At 41.4% G+C, this 18989-nt stretch overlaps 1 protein-coding gene across 1 annotated transcript in view; it reads right to left on the bottom strand.

Annotated features, from left to right (window-relative positions):
* Window positions 1-18989, bottom strand: part of LOC139413204 (microtubule-associated protein 1 light chain 3 alpha) — a 35670-nt gene that overhangs the window by 7492 nt on the left and 9189 nt on the right. The window contains exons 2-3 of the mRNA XM_071160320.1: window positions 17171-17226; window positions 16503-16609 (exon numbers count right to left, since the gene is read on the bottom strand). Of these exons, the coding sequence (XP_071016421.1) occupies window positions 16503-16609; window positions 17171-17226 (163 nt within the window). The remainder of the gene's footprint in view (window positions 1-16502; window positions 16610-17170; window positions 17227-18989) is intronic.

Raw genomic sequence — 18989 nt, 5'->3', positions numbered from 1 at the left:
CCGCCCTGTGCAACTGGGTACTGGACTTCCTGACGGGCCGCCCCCAGGTGGTGAGAGTAGGCAACAACATCTCCTCCCCGCTGATCCTCAACACTGGGGCCCCACAAGGGTGCGTTCTGAGCCCTCTCCTGTACTCCCTGTTCACCCACGACTGCGTGGCCACGCACGCCTCCAACTCAATCATCAAGTTTGCGGACGACACAACAGTGGTAGGCTTGATTACCAACAACAACGAGACGGCCTACAGGGAGGAGGTGAGGGCCCTCGGAGTGTGGTGTCAGGAAAATAACCTCACACTCAACGTCAACAAAACTAAGGAGATGATTGTGGACTTCAGGAAACAGCAGAGGGAACACCCCCGTATCCACATCGATGGAACAGTAGTGGAGAGGGTAGCAAATTTTAAGTTCCTCGGCATACACATCACAGACAAACTGAATTGGTCCACTCACACAGACAGCATCGTGAAGAAGGCGCAGCAGGAGGCTGAAGAAATTCGGCTTGTCACCAAAAGCACTCACAAACTTCTACAGATGCACAATCGAGAGCATCCTGGCGGGCTGTATCACCGCCTGGTATGGCAACTGCACCGCCCTCAACCGTAAGGCTCTCCAGAGGGTAGTGAGGTCTGCACAACGCATCACCGGGGGCAAACTACCTGCCCTCCAGGACACCTACACCACCCGATGTCACAGGAAGGCCATAAAGATCATCAAGGACATCAACCACCCGAGCCACTGCCTGTTCACCCCGCTATCATCCAGAAGGCGAGGTCAGTACAGGTGCATCAAAGCTGGGACCGAGAGACTGAAAAACAGCTTCTATCTCAAGGCCATCAGACTGTTAAACAGCCACCACTAACACTGAGTGGCTGCTGCCAACACACTGACACTGACTCAACTCCAGCCACTTTAATAATGGGAATTGATGGGAAATGATGTAAATATATCACTAGCCACTTTAAACAATGCTACCTTATATAATGTTACTTACCCTACATTATTCATCTCATATGCATACGTATATACTGTACTCTATATCATCGACTGTATCCTTATGTAATACATGTATCACTAGCCACTTTAAACTATGCCACTTTGTTTACATACTCATCTCATTTGTACATACTGTACTCGATACCATCTACTGTATCTTGCCTATGCTGCTCTGTACCATCACTCATTCATATATCCTTATGTACATATTCTTTATCCCCTTACACTGTGTACAAGACAGTAGTTTTGGAATTGTTAGTTAGATTACTTGTTATTACTGCATTGTCGGAACTAGAAGCACAAGCATTTCGCTACACTCGCATTAACATCTGCTAACCATGTGTATGTGACAAATAACATTTGATTTGATTTGATTTGTGCACAACATTAAAAGTAAGCTTTTTGTGGGTATTTCAGCTCATGAAACATGGGACACTTTACATGTTGCGTTTATATTTTTTGTTCACTGTATTTGGCATGCCTTAAAGCTGTGCGCATCACACGGCTTTGTTTACAAACCGTAAGATAACTCAAGTAGAACGTGGCAAAAGGATACTGGTAACTAACCCCTTTTCAGCGGTGTTGTGACTTTTAGCTGGCAAGCTACTTACCAGCATGCCGGTAAAAGCACACTGTTTTGACTAGATGCCATAGATATGCCGTGCCATACACTATTTTCCGAAAAGCGAGGATATCCAACAGCAGTGGCTGCTTTTCATTTTGGGTGGAGCTAAGCAGAGGCAAAATCCTACAGGAAAACCTGGTTCAGTCTTTTCCACCAGACACTAGGAGATGAATTCACCTTTAAGCAGGACAATAACCTAAAACACAAAGCCACATCTTTACTGGAGTTTGCTTACCAAGAAGACCGTGAATGTGGCAGAGTTACCATTTTGACTTCTATTTATTTGAAATCTATTTCAAAATCTAAGGCAAGACCTGAGAATAGTTTCCTAGCAATTATCAACCCATAATTTGACAGAGCTTGAAGAATTCTGACAATAATAAAAAAGGGGCAAATATTGCACAATCCAGGTATGAAAAGCACTGAGATTTACCCAGAAAGACTCAGTAATCGCTACCAAAAGGTGTCTACAAAGTGTTGACTCATTAGTATGAATACATATGTAAATTATATACAGTGGCTTGCAAAAGTATTCACCCCCCTTGGCATTATTCCTATTTTGTTGCCTTACAACCTGGAGTTAAATGTATTTTTTTTGTGGGGGGGTTGTAACATGTGATTTACACCGCATGCCTACCACTTTGAAGATGCAAAATCATTTTTACTGTGAAACAAACAAGATATAAGACAAAAAAACAGAACTATCCCCCCCCCCAAAGTCATTACTTTGTAGAGCCACCTTTTGCAGCAATTCCAGCTGCAAGTCTCTTGGGGTGTCTCTATAAGCTTGGCACATCTAGCCACTGCGATTTTTGCCCATTCTTCAAGGCAAAACTGCTCCAGCTCTTTCAAGTTGGATGGGTTCCGCTGGTGTACAGCAATCTTTAAATCATACCACAGATTCTCAATTGGATTGAGGTCTGGGCTTTGACAAGGCCATTCCAAGTTTCCCCTTAATCCACTAGAGTGTTGCTTTAGCAGTATGCTTAGGGTCATTGTCCTGCTAGAAGGTTAACCTCCATCCCAGTCACAAATCTCTGAAAGACAAACAGGTTTCCCTCAAGAATATCCCTGCATTTAGCACCATCCATCATTCCTTCAATTCTGACCAGTTTCCAAGTCCTTGTCGATGAGAAACATCCCCACAGCATGATGCTGTCACCACCATGCCTCACTGTGGGGATGGTGTTCTCAGGGTAATGAGAGGTGTTGGGTTTGTGCCAGACATAACATTTTCCTTGATGGACAAAAAGCTACAATTTAGTCTCACCTGACCAGAGTACCTTCTTCCACATGCCTTTTGGTGAACACCAAACATGTTTGCTTATTTTTTTTCTTTAAGCAATGGCTTTTTTCTGGCCACTCTTCCATAAAGCCCAGCTCTGTGGAGTGTACGGCTTAAAGTGGTCCTATGGACAGATATTCCCATCTCCGCTGTGGAGCTTTGCAACTCCTTCGGGGTTATCTTTGGTCTCTTTGTTGCCTCTCAGTTGCCTCTCTGTCCTCCTTGCCTGGTCTGTGAGTTTTGGTGGGCGGCCCGCTCTTGGCTGGTTTGTTGTGGTGCCATATTCTTTCATTTTTTAAATAAAATGGATTTAACAGTGTTCCATGGGCTGTTCAAAGTTTCCAATTTTTATATAACCCAACCCTGATCTGTACTTCTCCTCAACTTTGTCCCTGACCTGTTTGGAGAGCTCCTTGGTCTTCATGGTGACCCTTGCTTAGTGGTGTTGCAGACTCTGGGACCTTTCAGAACAGGTGTATAGATATTCAGATCATGTAAAACTTAAATAAAGTCCACCTGTGTGTAATCTAACTAATTATGTGAGTTCTGACAGTAATCGGTTGCATCAGATCTTATTTAGGGGCTTCATAGCAAATGGGGTGAACACATATGCACGCACCACTTTCCGTTTTTTTATTTTGTAGAATGTTTTTAAACATGTAAGTTCTTTCATTTCACCAATTTGGACTATTTTGTGTGTGTCCATTACATGAAATCCAAATAAAAATCCATTTAAATTACAGGTTGTAGTGCAACAAAATAGGAAGCACATCAACGGGGATGAATACTGTCGCATGGCACTGAACACATTGCTGTATTACATTGTCAATAAATTTGCAAACATAAAAAAAAAAAAAAAAAAAACTCAATATGGGGTAGTGTGAGAAAAAGGTGAGAAAAAAATCTTTCATCCATTTTGAATTCAGGCTGTAACGATGTGGAATAAGGGGTATGAATACTTTGAAGGCACACTGTGTGCCTTCAAAGTGCATTCGGAAAGTATTCAGTACACTTCCCTTTTTCTACATGTTACGTAACAGCCATATTCTAAAATTGATTAAATGTTTTTCCTCAATCTACACACAATACACCATAAAAAGGTCAAAGTGAACAGGTTTAGGATTTTTTTCCTAATTTATTCAAAATAAAAACAGAAATACCTTATTTGCATAAATATTCAGATCCTTTGCTATGAGACTCAAATTGAGCTCAGGTGCATCCTGTTTCCATTGATCATCCTTGAGATGTGTCTACAACTTGGAGTCCAGCTGTGGTAAATGTAATTGATTGGACATGATTTGGAAAGGCACACCTGTCTATATAAGTTCCCACAGTTCACTGTGCATGTCAGAGCAAAAACCAAGCCATGAGGTCGAAGTAATTGTCCGCAGAGCTCAGAGACCAAAACATTTGAAGGTTGAAGGTCCCCAAGAACACGGTGGCCTCATCATTCTTAACTTCTTTGGGGTAGGGGGCAGTATTGGGTAGCTTGGATAAAAAAAACGTGCCCAAATTACACTGCCTGCTACTCAGCTGTAAAAGCTAGAATATGCATATAATTAGTACAATTGGATAGAAAACACTGAAGTTTCTAAAACTGTTTGAATGATGTCTGAGTATAACAGAACTCATATGGCAGGCAAAAACCTGAGAAAAAATCCAACCAGGAAGTGGGAAATCTGAGGTTTGTAGTTTTTCAACTCAGCCCCCATTGAAGATACAGGGTGATATTAGTTATGTTTCACTTCCCAAGGCTTCCATTAGATGTCAACAGTATTTAGAACCTGTTTTGAGGATTCTACTATAAGAGGGGCTCATAAGTGGTCTTTGAGCGAGTGGTCTGGCAGAGTGCCACAGCCTCGGTTTGAACATTAATTAAGTTTTATGTTAAAAACATCCTAAAGATGGATCCATACTTAGTTTGGCTTGTTTCTACGGGCGGCTGTAACGGAACTTTTTGAACTTTTCGTATGACGTTCGGCGTGACCTGAACACGGCTTTTGGATTTGTTTACCAAACGCCCTAACAATATAAATAATATATTTGGACATAACTGATGGACATTATCGAACAAATCAAACATTGATGGTGGAACTGCGACTCCTAGGAGTGCATTCTGATAAAGATCAAAGGTAAGTGAATATTTAAAATGCTATTTCTGAGTAATGTTGACTACCCAATATGGCGGGTATCTTTTTGGCTGCTTTGTTGTCTAAAGGCTGTACTCAGATTATTGCATGGTTTGCTTTCTCCATAAAGTTTTTATTTTTTTATCTGACACTACGGTTGCATTAAGGAGAAATTTCTCTAATTCCATGTATAATAGTCGTATCTTTATCAATGTTTAATTATGAGTATTTCTGTAAATTGATGTGGCTCTGCAATATCACAGCATGTATTAGAACTACTGAAAGTAACGCGCCAATGTGAACTCACGATTTTTTAAATATAAATATGAACTTTATCAAACAAAACATACATGTGTTGTGTAACATTAAGTCCTATGAGTGTCAACTGATGAAGACCATCAAAGGTTAGTGATTAATTTTACCTCTATTTCTGATTTTTGGGACTCCTCTTTGGCTGGAAAAAATGGCTGTGTTTTTCTGTGGCCGGATTTTTGTGGTGCTTTTGCTGTAAATCCTTTTTGAACAGACACTGTGGCCGGATTAACGAGAATTTTATCTTTAAAATGGTGTGAAATACTTGTATGCTTGAGGAATTTTAATTATGAGATTTGTTGTTTTGAATAAGGTTCTCCCATCTCTACAGTACTCCACCAATCGAGCATTTATGGTGTGGCCAGACGAAAGCCACTCCTCAGTAAAAGGCACATGACAGCCCGCTTGGTGTTTGCCAAAAGGCACCTAAAGGACTCTGGCCATGGGAAACAAGATTCTCTGGTCTGATGAAACCACGATTGAACTATTTGGCCTGAATGCCAAGCGTCACATCTAGAGGAAACCTGGCAGCATCATGCTGTGGGGATGTTTTTCAGCGACAGGGAGCCTAGTCAGGATTGAGGGAAAGATGAACGGTGCAAAGTACAGAGATCCTTGATGAAAATTTGCTCCAGAGCGCTTAAGATGTCTGGGGCGACGGTTCACCTTCCAACATGACAATGACCCCTAGGACACAGCCAAGACAACGCAGGAGTTTCTTCAGGACAAGTCTCAAAGTCCTTGACTGGCCCAGCCAGAGCCCGGGCTTGAAGGTGACGACATGGCTGATGTTTTCAATGTCTTCTTTGCTGAGGCATGGACAAGCACCACACCTCTTCCCCCTGCCCATGCCTACAAGGCAGGTTGAGCTGTGCAGCATTGGCCAGATAAAGCAAGCTTTGACCACACTCAGCCCATGTAAAGTGTGTGGGCCTGATGGCATTCCAGCCTGGCTACTAAAAGAGCATGTAGAAGATATCTAGCCCCTGTCATCACACACATTGTTAACACCTCTTACTGGCAGGGGACTGTTCCTGCTGCCAGGAAGATTTCCAACATGTGTCCCATACCTGAAGTGTCAAACCCATGTACTACAACTGACTTGAGGCCCATTTCTCTTCATGCCTTGGAAAAATCTAGTAGAGCTTCATTATAAAAAAACAAATGCCAAGTTTTATCTGAGTGTATGAATCAGTATGCCTGCCTCCCAACGTCCAGCACTACTACCGCCACACTCCTGGCTGACAGCTAGACTCCAGAAAACAAACAATGGTGAGGGTGTTACTTGCTGATATGTCCAAAGCCTTTGATCGAGTAGATCACGCAAAGCTCCTGCAACATCGGTCTGACATTGAACTGTGTCAAAGGTTACTAGCCAGGTTACTAGCCGGGTTCCATAGCTACACCACCAGAAGGCTGCAGCGGGTGATGGCAAGTGGCACATTTAGCCCTGGGTCAGAGGTCACCTCTGGTGTGCCACAAGGTGGCATGGTTTCACCATTAATGTTTTGTCTTGGCCATTCACCCTCTGAATGGCACACACACAATCCATGTCTCGATTGTCTGAAGGCTTAAATCCTTCTTTAACCCGTCTCCTCCTCTTCATCTACACTGATTGAAGTGGATTTAACAAGTGACATCAATAAGGGATCATAGTTTTCACCTGGATTCACCTGGTCAGTCTGTCAAGGAAAGAGCACTCAGTGCAGACCATGCATAGGATATATGCATGGTCCAATACGTTAAAATAACTTAAACAAATAATTTTGCAAATATGTTAGTGGCCTCATTTGGAGTTGGAAATTATATTTTGAATGGTTTCAGCATAATTTTATTTGAAATGTATATTCGAGTAGAATGTCATTTTAAAAAAGGTCACTGGAACAGAGCACCATCCTTCTAAATTATCCAGGGGGGACCCTGGACCCCCAAAACGAGGAAACACTTGTCTAGTTGTTAAAAACAAAAACAAAAAAAATTCCCTTCTCTCTGCATTCGATAGGATATGAATATCATTTTATGCATGGCTTTCTCCTGATCAAATAACGAATGTGACAGAGTTCCATCTCAAAATGTTATTTGATTAGGTCGACCGATTTATGATTTATCAACGCCAATACTTATTGGAGGACCAAAAAAAGCCGATACTGATTAAAATTGGCCCGAGATATATATATATATATGCAAAATTACAACAATACTGAATTAACACTTATTTTAACTTAATATAATACAAATAAATAAAAATCCATTTAGTCTCATAATGAAACATGTTCAATTTGATTTAAATAATGCAAAAACAGTGTTGGAGAAGTAAAAGTGCAATTATGTGCCATGTAAAAAAGCTAATGTTTAAGTTCCTTGCTTAGAACATATGAAAACATTAGTCTTCAATATTCACAGTTAAGAAGTTTTAGGTTGTAGTTATTATAGGACTATTTCTCTCTATACCATTTATATTTCATATACCTTTGACTAGTGGATGTTCTTATAGGCACTATAGTATTGCCAGCCTAATCTTGGGAGTTAATAGGCTTGAAGTCATAAACATTGCTGTGCTTCAAGTATTGCGAAGAGCTGCTGGCAAAAGCAGGAATGTGCTGTTTGAATGAATGCTTACGAGCCTGCTGTTGCCTACCACCGCTCAGTCAGACTGCTCTATCAAATCATAGACAATTACAATAAACACAAATACGAGACTTTGGTCATTAATATGGTCAAATCTGGAAACTATCATTACATTTTTTTTTATTTATTCTTTCAGTGTAATATGGAACCGTTCTGTATTTTATCGAACGGGTAGCATCCATAAGTCTAAATATTGCTGTTGCATTGCACAACCTTCAATGTTATGTCATAATTCTGGAAAATTAATTACGGTCTTTCTTAGGAAAAAAATGGTTCACACAGTTCGCAACGAGCCAGGTGGCCCAAACTGCTGCATATACCCCGACTCTATTTCCCTAGTTAATATTGCCTACTAACATTAATTTATTTTAACTAAATATGCAGGGTTTTTTTTTAAATACACTTGTGTGTTGATTTTAAGAAAGGCATTGATGTTTATGGTTAGGTATATTGGTGCAACGACAGTGCTTTTTTCACCAATGCGCTTGTTAAATCATCACGTTTGGCGAAGTAGGCTGTGATTCGATGATAAATTAACAGGCACCGCATTGATTATTTGCAACGCAGGACAAGCTAGTAATATCATCAACGTGTGTAGTTAACTAGTGATTATGTTAAGATGGTTTTTTATAAGATAAGTTTAATGCTAGCTAGCAACTTACCATGGCTCCTTGCTGCACTCACTTGTGGGGCCCCACAAGGTTGCGTTCTGAGCCCTCTCCTGTACTCCCTGTTCACCCACGACTGCGTGGCCACGCACGCCTCCAACTCAATCATCAAGTTTGCGGACGACACAACAGTGGTAGGCTTGATTACCAACAACGATGAGACGGCCTACAGGGAGGAGGTGAGGGCCCTCGGAGTGTGGTGTCAGGAAAACAACCTCACACTCAACGTCAACAAAACTAAGGAGATGATTGTGGACTTCAGGAAACAGCAGAGGGAACACCCCCCTATCCACATCGATGGAACAGTAGTGGAGAGGGTAGCAAGTTTTAAGTTCCTCGGCATACACATCACAGACAAACTGAATTGGTCCACTCACACAGACAGCATCGTGAAGAAGGCGCAGCAGCGCCTCTTCAACCTCAGGAGGCTGAAGAAATTCGGCTTGTCACCAAAAGCACTCACAAACTTCTACAGATGCACAATCGAGAGCATCCTGGCGGGCTGTATCACCGCCTGGTATGGCAACTGCACCGCCCTCAACCGTAAGGCTCTCCAGAGGGTAGTGAGGTCTGCACAACGCATCACCGGGGGCAAACTACCTGCCCTCCAGGACACCTACACCACCCGATGTCACAGGAAGGCCATAAAGATCATCAAGGACATCAACCACCCGAGCCACTGCCTGTTCACCCCGCTATCATCCAGAAGGCGAGGTCAGTACAGGTGCATCAAAGCTGGGACCGAGAGACTGAAAAACAGCTTCTACCTCAAGGCCATCAGACTGTTAAACAGCCACCACTAACACTGAGTGGCTGCTGCCAACACACTGACACTGACTCAACTCCAGCCACTTTAATAATGGGAATTGATGGGAAATGATGTAAATATATCACTAGCCACTTTAAACAATGCTACCTTATATAAATGTTACTTACCCTACATTATTCATCTCATACGCATACGTATATACTGTACTCTATATCATCGACGGTATCCTTATGTAATACATGTATCACTAGCCACTTTATACTATACTATGCCACTTTGTTTACATACTCATCTCATTTGTACATACTGTACCCGATACCATCTACTGTATCTTGCCTATGCTGCTCTGTACCATCACTCATTCATATATCCTTATGTACATATTCTTTATCCCCTTACACTGTGTACAAGACAGTAGTTTTGGAATTGTTAGTTAGATTACTTGTTATTACTGCATTGTCGGAACTAGAAGCACAAGCATTTCGCTACACTCGCATTAACATCTGCTAACCATGTGTATGTGACAAATAAAATTTGATTTGATTTGATTTGAGGTGGTCAGCCTGCCATGCAGTCTCCTCGTGGAGTGCAATGTAATCGGCCATGGGGCCCGGGTGGCGCAGTGATTAAGGGCCAGAGACTCTGGGCTGCGACCGGGAGGTCCGTGGGGCGACGCATAATTGGCTTAGCGTCGTCCGGGTTAGGCCGGTAGGGATATCCTTTTCTCATCGCGCACGTGCGACTCCTGTGGCGGGCTGGGCGCAGTGCACGCTAACCAAGGTCGCAAGGTGCACGGTGCTTCCTCCGACACATTGGTGCGGCTGGCTTCCAGGTTGGATGCACGCTGTGTTAAGAAGCAGTGCGGCTTGGTTGGGTTGTGTATCGGAGGACACATGACTTTCGACCTTCGTCTCTCCCGAGCCCGTACGGGAGTTATAGCAATGAGACAAGATAGTAGCTACTAACAATTGGATACCACGAAATTGGGGAGAAAAAGGGGGTAAAAAAATAAATTTAAAAAATGTAAATCGGGTTCCAAAAATGCCGATCACTGATTGTTATGAGAACGTGAAATCGTCCCTAATTAAATCGGTCGACCTCTAATTTGAATAGCCTAAAAATGTAATAATGAGGACTAATAATGAAAGAACAAACAATACTAATAGCCTACAGAAATATCAAATGACAAGTTTCAACTTCTAAAGAAAGAAATGAGCCATGCAGGTCAGGAAAATCACTCTATATGAGGTTGAAAACCAAATGGCAAATAGAGTACCACAGTATGAGTCATATTACCAATAAAACTTAGCGGTCAAACAAGGAACTGGTTTCAATCATTTTTCCACCATTCAAGAAAGGTGTCTGGTTACTTCTAGAACATGCCATTTACGTCAAAAATAAAGATTTGGTTGTAAAAATTGATACTTTTCCTTAAATTCTCTGACTCCAGTGTTCCATAGACCTACATGTGTATTTGCGGGGCTCAACAAAAGAAACTAAGCCACGCATCCTGCAATTCTCTCCCCAAATTCCCTTTCTCTCTCACTCAACTGCAATCTGACCTCTACACATGTGTAGAGGTTGTGCTGCTATTTTTATTAACTTGACAAAAGCTTTTGATACGGTAGACCATTCCATTCTTGTGGGCTGGCTAAGTAGTATTGGTGTCAGAGGCCATTGGCCTGGTTTGCTAACTACCTCTCTCAAAGAGTGCAGTGTATAAAGTCAGAACATCTGCTGTCTCAGCCACTGCCTGTCACCAAAGGCTCTATCCTAGGCCCCACGTTCTTCTCAATAACATAGCTCAGGCAGTAGGAAGCTCTCTCTTATCCATTTATATGTAGATGATAGCCTTCTACTCAGCTGGCCACTCCACAGATTTTGTGTTAAACACTCTACAACAAAGATTTCTTAGTGTCCAACAAGCTTCATCTACCCTTTACCTTTGTTTTGCAGGTGTTCAGAACAAGGTTGTGGTTTGGTAAGAAGAATGCCCCTCTCCCCACAGGTGTGATTACTACCGCTGAGGGTTTAGAGCTTGAGGTAGTCACCTCATACAAGTACTTGGGAGTATGGATAGATGGTACACTGTACTTCTCTCAGCACATATCAAAGCCGCAGGCTAAAGTTAAATCTAGACTTGGTTTCCTCTATCGTAATCGCTCCTCTTTCACCCCAGCTGCCAAACTAACCCTGATTCAGATGACCATCCTACCCATGCTAGATTACAGAGACATAATTTATAGATCGACAGGTAAGGGTGCTCTCGAGTGGCTAGATGTTCCTTAACATTCAGCCATCAGGTTTGCCACCAATGCTCCTTATAGGACACATCACGACACTATACTCCTCTAAACTGGTCATCTCTGTATAGCCGTCGCAAGACCCACTGGTTGATGCTTATTTATAAAATCCTTAGGCCTCACTCCCCCTGAGATATCTACTACAGTCTTCTACTATCTACTACTATCTTCTACAGTCATCCTCCACATACAAAACCCGTTCTGCCAGTCACATTCTGTTAAAGGTCCCTAAAGTGCACACATCCCTGGGTCGCTCGTCTTTTCAGTTTGCTGCAGCTAGCGACTGGAACGAGCTGCAACAAACACTCAAACTGGGCAGTTCTCAATCTCTTTATTCAAAAGACTCAATCATGGACACTTACTGACAGTTGTGGCTGCTTCGTGTGATATATTGCTGTCTCTACCTTCTTGTCCTTTGTGCTGTTGGCTGTGCCCAATAATGTTTGCACCATGTTTTGTGCTGCTACCATGTTGTTGTTATGTTGCTGCCTTGCTATGTTGTTGTCTTAGTTCTCTCTTTATGTAGTGTTGTCTCTCCTGTCGTAATGTGTGTTTTGTCCAATATTTATTTATTCATTCATTCATCTCAGCCCCCTTCCACACAGCAGGCCTTTTGGTAGGCCGTCATTGTAAATAAGAATGTTATTAACTGACGTGCCTGGTTAAATAAAAAACTAAAATAAGGGCTCTGGAAATAAGAATATCTTGTTTGCTAAATTAACAAAAGGCCATGCCATTGCACAGCCATAGGCTTCTACAAGCAAGCTCCACTGCTGAGGTTACTTGAAGATTGTGTGCCACGATATAACATTACGGTTTCAATAAATCAATCTTAAAAATGGCACTTATTTTTTTATTGACTGAAATCCCTTTCATGAAAATGGATTTCTCCTACAGACAGTGAGTTATGTGGCTTGCTATATAAAGCAGGCAGACAGGCATCCAGTTACTGTTCGATTGAACATTTGAATGGGCAAAATGAGTGACCTTTGAGCTTGTTATGATCGTCAGTGCCAGGCATGCCGGTTCCAGTATCTCAGAAATTGGTCCCAATCCTGGGCTTTTCACGCACAACATTGTCTAAGGTTTACCTTGGTGCGAAAAAAAAAAACATCCAGTCAGCAGTAGGGCTGTGGGCGAGGGCAGCTCATTGATGAAAGGTTGAAGGAGAATTGCAAGAATCGTGCAAGCGGGCCACAAACAGACAGCAAAAAGTTGTCTAAGTCAGTACAAGTGGTTTCCTCGAATGGCATCTCGGAACGCACAACTCGTCAATCCCTGTCACGGATGAGCTATTGCAACAGACGACCACACCGGGTTCACCTCCTATCAGCTAAAAATGTGAATGTTTTCCTGGCACACGTTAGGTCTCTTGATACCAATTGAACACCACAGCATATCTGAACATTGTTGCTAACCAAACCCAATAGAGCATCTTTGGGATGAGATGGAATGAGCTATTCGCAGCATGAATGTACCGCCATCCAATCTGCAGTGATGACAGCGTCAGCACGGACCAATATCGCTGTGGAACGTTTCCGACACCTTGTAGAATCCATGCCCTGAAGAATCCGGTACTAGATAAGTGTACCTAATAAATTGTTCAGCGAGTGTAGAATGCATTCGGAAAGTTAAAGACGCCTGGACTTTTTCCACATTTTGTTACGTTACAGCCTTATTCTGAAATTGATACTTTTTCCCTCTTTTTAACTAGGCAAGTCAAATTTACAATGACGGCCTACCCTGGCCAAACCCTAACGACGGTGGACCTATTGTGCGCTGCCCTATGGGACTCCCAATTACGGCCGATTGTGATACAGCCTGGAATCAAATCAGGGTCTATAGTGATGTCTCTAGCACTGAGATGCAGTGCCTTAGGCCACTCGGGAGCCCCAGATCTACACACAAATAGTACCCGCAAAACACCAGAAGGCCAGCATCCCGGAGTTGCCTCTTCACTGTTGACATTGAGACCGGTGTTTTGTGGGTACCATTTAATGAAGCTGCCAGTTGAGGACTGTTTCTCAAACTAGACACACTAATGTGCTTGTCCTCTTGCTCAGTGGTGCACCAGGGCCTCCCACTCCTTTCTATTATGGTTAGAACCAGTTTGCACTGTTCTGTGAAGGGAGTAGTACACAGCGTTGTACGAGATCTTCAGTTTCTTGGCAATCTCTCGCATGGAATAGCCTTCATTTCTCAGAACAAGAATAGACTGACGAGTTTCAGAAGAAAGTTCTTTCTAGCCATTTTGAGCCTGTAATCGAACCCACAAATGCTGACGCTCCAGATACTCAAGTCTAAAGGCCAGTTTTTTTGCTTCTTTAAAAATCAGCACAATAGTTTTCAGCTGTGCCAACATAATTGCAAAAGGGTTTTCTAATGATCAACTAGCCTAACACAACGTGCCATTGGAACACAGGAGTCATGGATGCTGATAATAGGCCTCTGTACACCTATGTAGATATTCTTTTTATTTTTATCAGCCGTTTCCAGCTACAATAGTAATTTACAACATTAACTTATTTGGGGTAGGGGGCAATATTGTGAATTTTGGATGAAAAGGGTGCCCAAATTAAGCTGCCTGCTACTCAGCCATAAAAGCTAGAATATGCATATAATTAGTAGATTTGGATAGAAAACACTGAAGTTTCTAAAACTGTTTGAATGATGAGTATAACAGAACTCATATGGCAGGCAAACACCTGAGAAAAAAATCCAACCAGGAAGTGGGAAATCTGAGGTTTGTAGTTTTTCAACTCAGCCTCTATCGAGTACACAGTGGGATATTGGTAATGTTGTACTTCCTACGGCTTCCACTAGATGTCAACAGTATTTAGAAACTGGTTTGAGGGTTCTACTAAGGAGGGGCTCATAAGAGCTCTTTGAGTGAGTGGTCTGGCAGAGTGTCACAGCCTCGCTCGCTCACGTGAAAGGTAGCTACGTTCCACTTCATTTCTGAAGACAAAGGAATTGTCCGGATGGAATATTATTATTATATATATATTAATAATAATATTATATTATTATTATTATTATTATTATTATTATTATTATATTATATTATTATTATTAAGATTTATGTTAAAAATCCTAAAGATTGATTCTAAACATCGTTTGACATGTTGCTACGAACTGTAACGGAACTTCTTTTTACTTTTCGTCTGCTCTTAGTGAAAGCGCATCATGAATGTGGATAACTGGACTGAACACGCAAACAAAAGGAGTTATTTTGACATGAATTATGGACATTATCGAACAAAACAAACATTTATTGTGGAACTGGGACTCCTGGGAGTTCATTCTGATGAAGATCATCAAAAGGTAAGTGAATATTTATAACGCTATTCTGACATCTGACTCCATCATGGTGGATATGTTTGGCTTGATTTGGGCTCTGAGCGCCGTACTCAGATTATTGCTTTTTCTGTCAAGTTTTTAAAAAAATCTGACACAGCGGTTTCATTAAGGATCTATAATGTATCTATAATTCCGTACATAATACTTGTATTTTCATCAACATTTTATGAGCATTTCTGTAAATTGATGTGGCTCTCTGCAAAATCACTTGGATGTTTTGGACCTACTGAACATAACGCACCAATGTAAACTCAGATTTTTGGATATATGAACTTTACCGAACAAAACATACATGTATTGTGTAACATCAAGTCCTATGAGTGTCATCTGATGAAGATCAAAGGTTAGTGATTCATTTTATCTATATTTCTGCTTTTTGGCTGAATGCTTTCTGTGACTAGTTGCTGACCTAACATATTATGTTCTGCTTTCGCCAAAAAGCGTTTTTGAAATCGGACTGTGGTTGGATGCTAGCGTCCCACGTACCCTAGAGAGGTTACCAATGTCTACACTTTATTTCTGATCAATTTTATATTTTAAATGGACAAAAGTGCTTTCTTTCAAAAACAAAGACATTTTTAAGTGACACCAAACTTTTGAACAGTAGTGTATATATATTTTTCCATTCAAGTACTCCAGTTCAATATAATTTGTGTCAGAACCTAAGAAAAATATATATGTTCTGTTCATAAAGATGCACACTCACTGTAAAGAAACAGTGTAGATTTCAGGAAATTGAAAAACAATTCTGGGAGAGAAAAAAAACGTACTGTGCGCAGGTAACCGTGCTCAATGGTACTGTGGGAGGCAACCAGTCTGTCTAGATAAACTACTAAACAACTCAACATGGAAACTATAACATTACTAATTTGTTACTATTGACACTACAGAACATGGCATAGGTTTAGTTAAGTCGTTTCCTGCAATAGTCTGACACACAGAGCAGTGGTGAAACAGTTAAGGTCTACTCCCCTCCCCCACAAGTCATTGACATGGCTGTAATATGAAGAGACAAGCACACAAAACAGGAAGAGAGTCTCTCCCAATGATAACAGGGTGTATTTTGGTGCTAGAGTGTTTAAGTGTTTCCAGCAGAAGTCCCCCGAGGAAGTCGGGGTCAGTGTGTGCACCAATTATTGGCACACTGCGGCTCGGCCCGCTCTCTGGGTGACACACTCCAGACAAGTAAACAATCTGGTCAACATGATCTGGGGATACAGGCACGTACACAGTTCATTTCCAGACTTTGAGAGAATGTGTTGACTGAAGGGAGAGAAAGGCACAGTGTGTAAGGTGTTGAAATGATCTCACCATAAATGGACATTCAGGTTCAAAGTGTGGGGTATAGTGTCCATGACTCTGTTGCCCATGGACTACCACCATGTCATCAAATCCAAACCTTATTAAGTCATGACTCAATGGTCTTACCTGATTATCTTCACTAACTCGCTCATGTTGACATGGTCAGGGACAAGAAACTTTGTCTTGTCCAACACAGGCAGCTGCTTCTCTCCCTTATAACGCTCAATGATTACCTGTAGGGGAGCACCAAGCAATGATAAACAGTTATAAAATGTAATTCCACCACCATAACACCAATTAATACTGAATATATTACATCAAATATATTAAAGGGCCTAAATAAGATATGGATGAATATTTCATATACTGATCGAAAAAGATGGCATTCAGTGTGCTTCCTGGCTATAGCCTTCCACTTCTTCACAATTCTCAACTCAGACAACTGCAGTTGGCATGTCTGAGTATCATGTGAACTACATCAAGAAAGGCTCTTACTGTAATCAATTTACTGATATATAAAGAGAGCTTTCAGGAACAATAGCCAGACAACCGAATTCTACGCAGACAAGTGTAATGTAGCTCCTCATTGTGTGTGGTGAGCAGGGAAAATAAATGTAGTCAGAGCCACAATTATTGGCACCCATGATAAAGATGAGTGCTCATACAAAGATGACTGCTCAGACAATATACCTCAGTATTTATTTTAGTATTTTTTGCTCATCATCAAGGGCGCCAATAATTTAGGATGCGACTGTGTATTCTGTTCTTTAGAGGGCAGTGTCAGCGTAACTTACTGGGATTTTGTTGGGGTGCTGGTCACGGATTTGATGCACTTCTTTGCAACGATCAGCTGCAGATAAGAATTTGTATGTATTTACACAGGGAGGTCAAGGTCTCTTTCTCAAGGGAGCACTGTATTTTGCAATTTTACAATACATTAATATAAAATACAGAATTACAGACACTCAGACACAAATTCCACAGGAAGGTGGTCTATGATCAACATTTTGAACCACCCAAGATGCACCAATGTGTCCATACATGGGGTGCATAGCAACTAAAGGCTGTTTTTCCTAGGTCTGTAGCAACAGACGGAATTTCCAGGGTTAAACTGTGATCGGGTATGGTAACTTGTACTTCTATGGGTAAGTGAAGATGTCAGGTAATGTGAGTTTTTCCAATAGGGTTTTATAAATGAATAAAATGCATTGTTTTAACCTAGGCAACATCAAATGAGGGCCAACCTACTTTCCAATAGAGCAAGCAGCAATGAGTTTAAAACCTGTCAACTGTGATAAAACTAAGTGCACTATGGAAAACTGCATTTCATTTAACGGCCTCAAAGAAGTGGCAGCAGCATTCATCTAAATGATGTCACCAGGGTAGCCTAGTGGTTAGAGCGTTGGACTAGTAACCGGAAGGTTGCAAGTTCAAACCCCCGAGCTGAGGTGTCGTTCTGCCCCTGAACAGGCAGTTAACCCACTATTCCTAGGCCGTCATTGAAAATAAGAATTTGTTCTTAACTGACTTGCCTAGTTAAATAAAGGTAAAAAATTTAATAAAAAAATAGTCTAGGACAGGAAGAAACGTTGACTGATAAGAGACAATCAATGAAAAAGGTCTTTCTGACCAGTTGGAAGATAAAACAGAATAGCCTACAGGGTCTCAAAGGTAGATTGTGAGCTACAAGTACCTCGCAGCCCACCTATGAGTAGCTCGCCAAGAAATTCTGAAAGTACATCAATTTTTTCCACTTATTTCAGCGCATATTGTCAAAACTATAAAGTTCCCAGCTACTATCCAATCAAAGACACATTGACATTATCCCACCCATGTATAGCCACTATTGGCTTAAAAAGCCAAATGTAACAGTACCTATCTGCCAATTATCAATATTGCCCGTCTGTTTGCGCACATTTGTTTATTATTCCATGTAGCCAGTTAGCAATGCTAATAATACCCGTCTTGTGGGTAGACAAATACTTTCCCCAATAACCTTCTCAATTAAAATGTTAACTGCAAAGTTGGCCTACCTGAAATAACTATGTCTTGATCAGAGCATTGAGCGGAGCATCCCCAATTTGACTGGAGCATAGAAAGCGTTTCCCAAAGGCTGGAGTGTTGGCTGCCTCGCCCGCTCCATTTAGGAGCTCAGGGAATGCCCGGCGCAGCACGCATTTGTAGGCTACTTGTGTGCTGCTATAGCCCCTTCCTTTAGCTACTGTCATGGAGTAGGCTAAATATCATGACGTGCTGCAGCAGTAGGCCTAACAGAAACATTGCTGGATACGCAATAAAAAGGTGTTTGAATGGTGTTTGAATGTCCAAATGTATTCGTTTTTCCCCCAGACTTAAATAATTTACTGTCTTCTGATTTCAGCATCGACATGGGCTCAGAAAATACATTTGTTGTTTCTCTAGGACTAATTGTTCTATTGAGAGTAAAAACCAAAACCAGGAAAAATAAAACAAAGAACTTTGCCATGCCAAATACTGTTTAGTAACCATTATTTCATCAGGAATATTGACATATATTGTACACCAAGGACGAGTTGCAGGGTAGAGAAGAAGAGTTTGCATATTTAAAAGCTATTTAAAAACTGAGTAGCTCAG

Source organism: Oncorhynchus clarkii, chromosome 7 (genome assembly GCF_045791955.1).
Source record: "Oncorhynchus clarkii lewisi isolate Uvic-CL-2024 chromosome 7, UVic_Ocla_1.0, whole genome shotgun sequence".
Taxonomy (NCBI): domain Eukaryota; kingdom Metazoa; phylum Chordata; class Actinopteri; order Salmoniformes; family Salmonidae; genus Oncorhynchus; species Oncorhynchus clarkii.
This window is presented reverse-complemented; position numbering and strand designations above follow the sequence as displayed.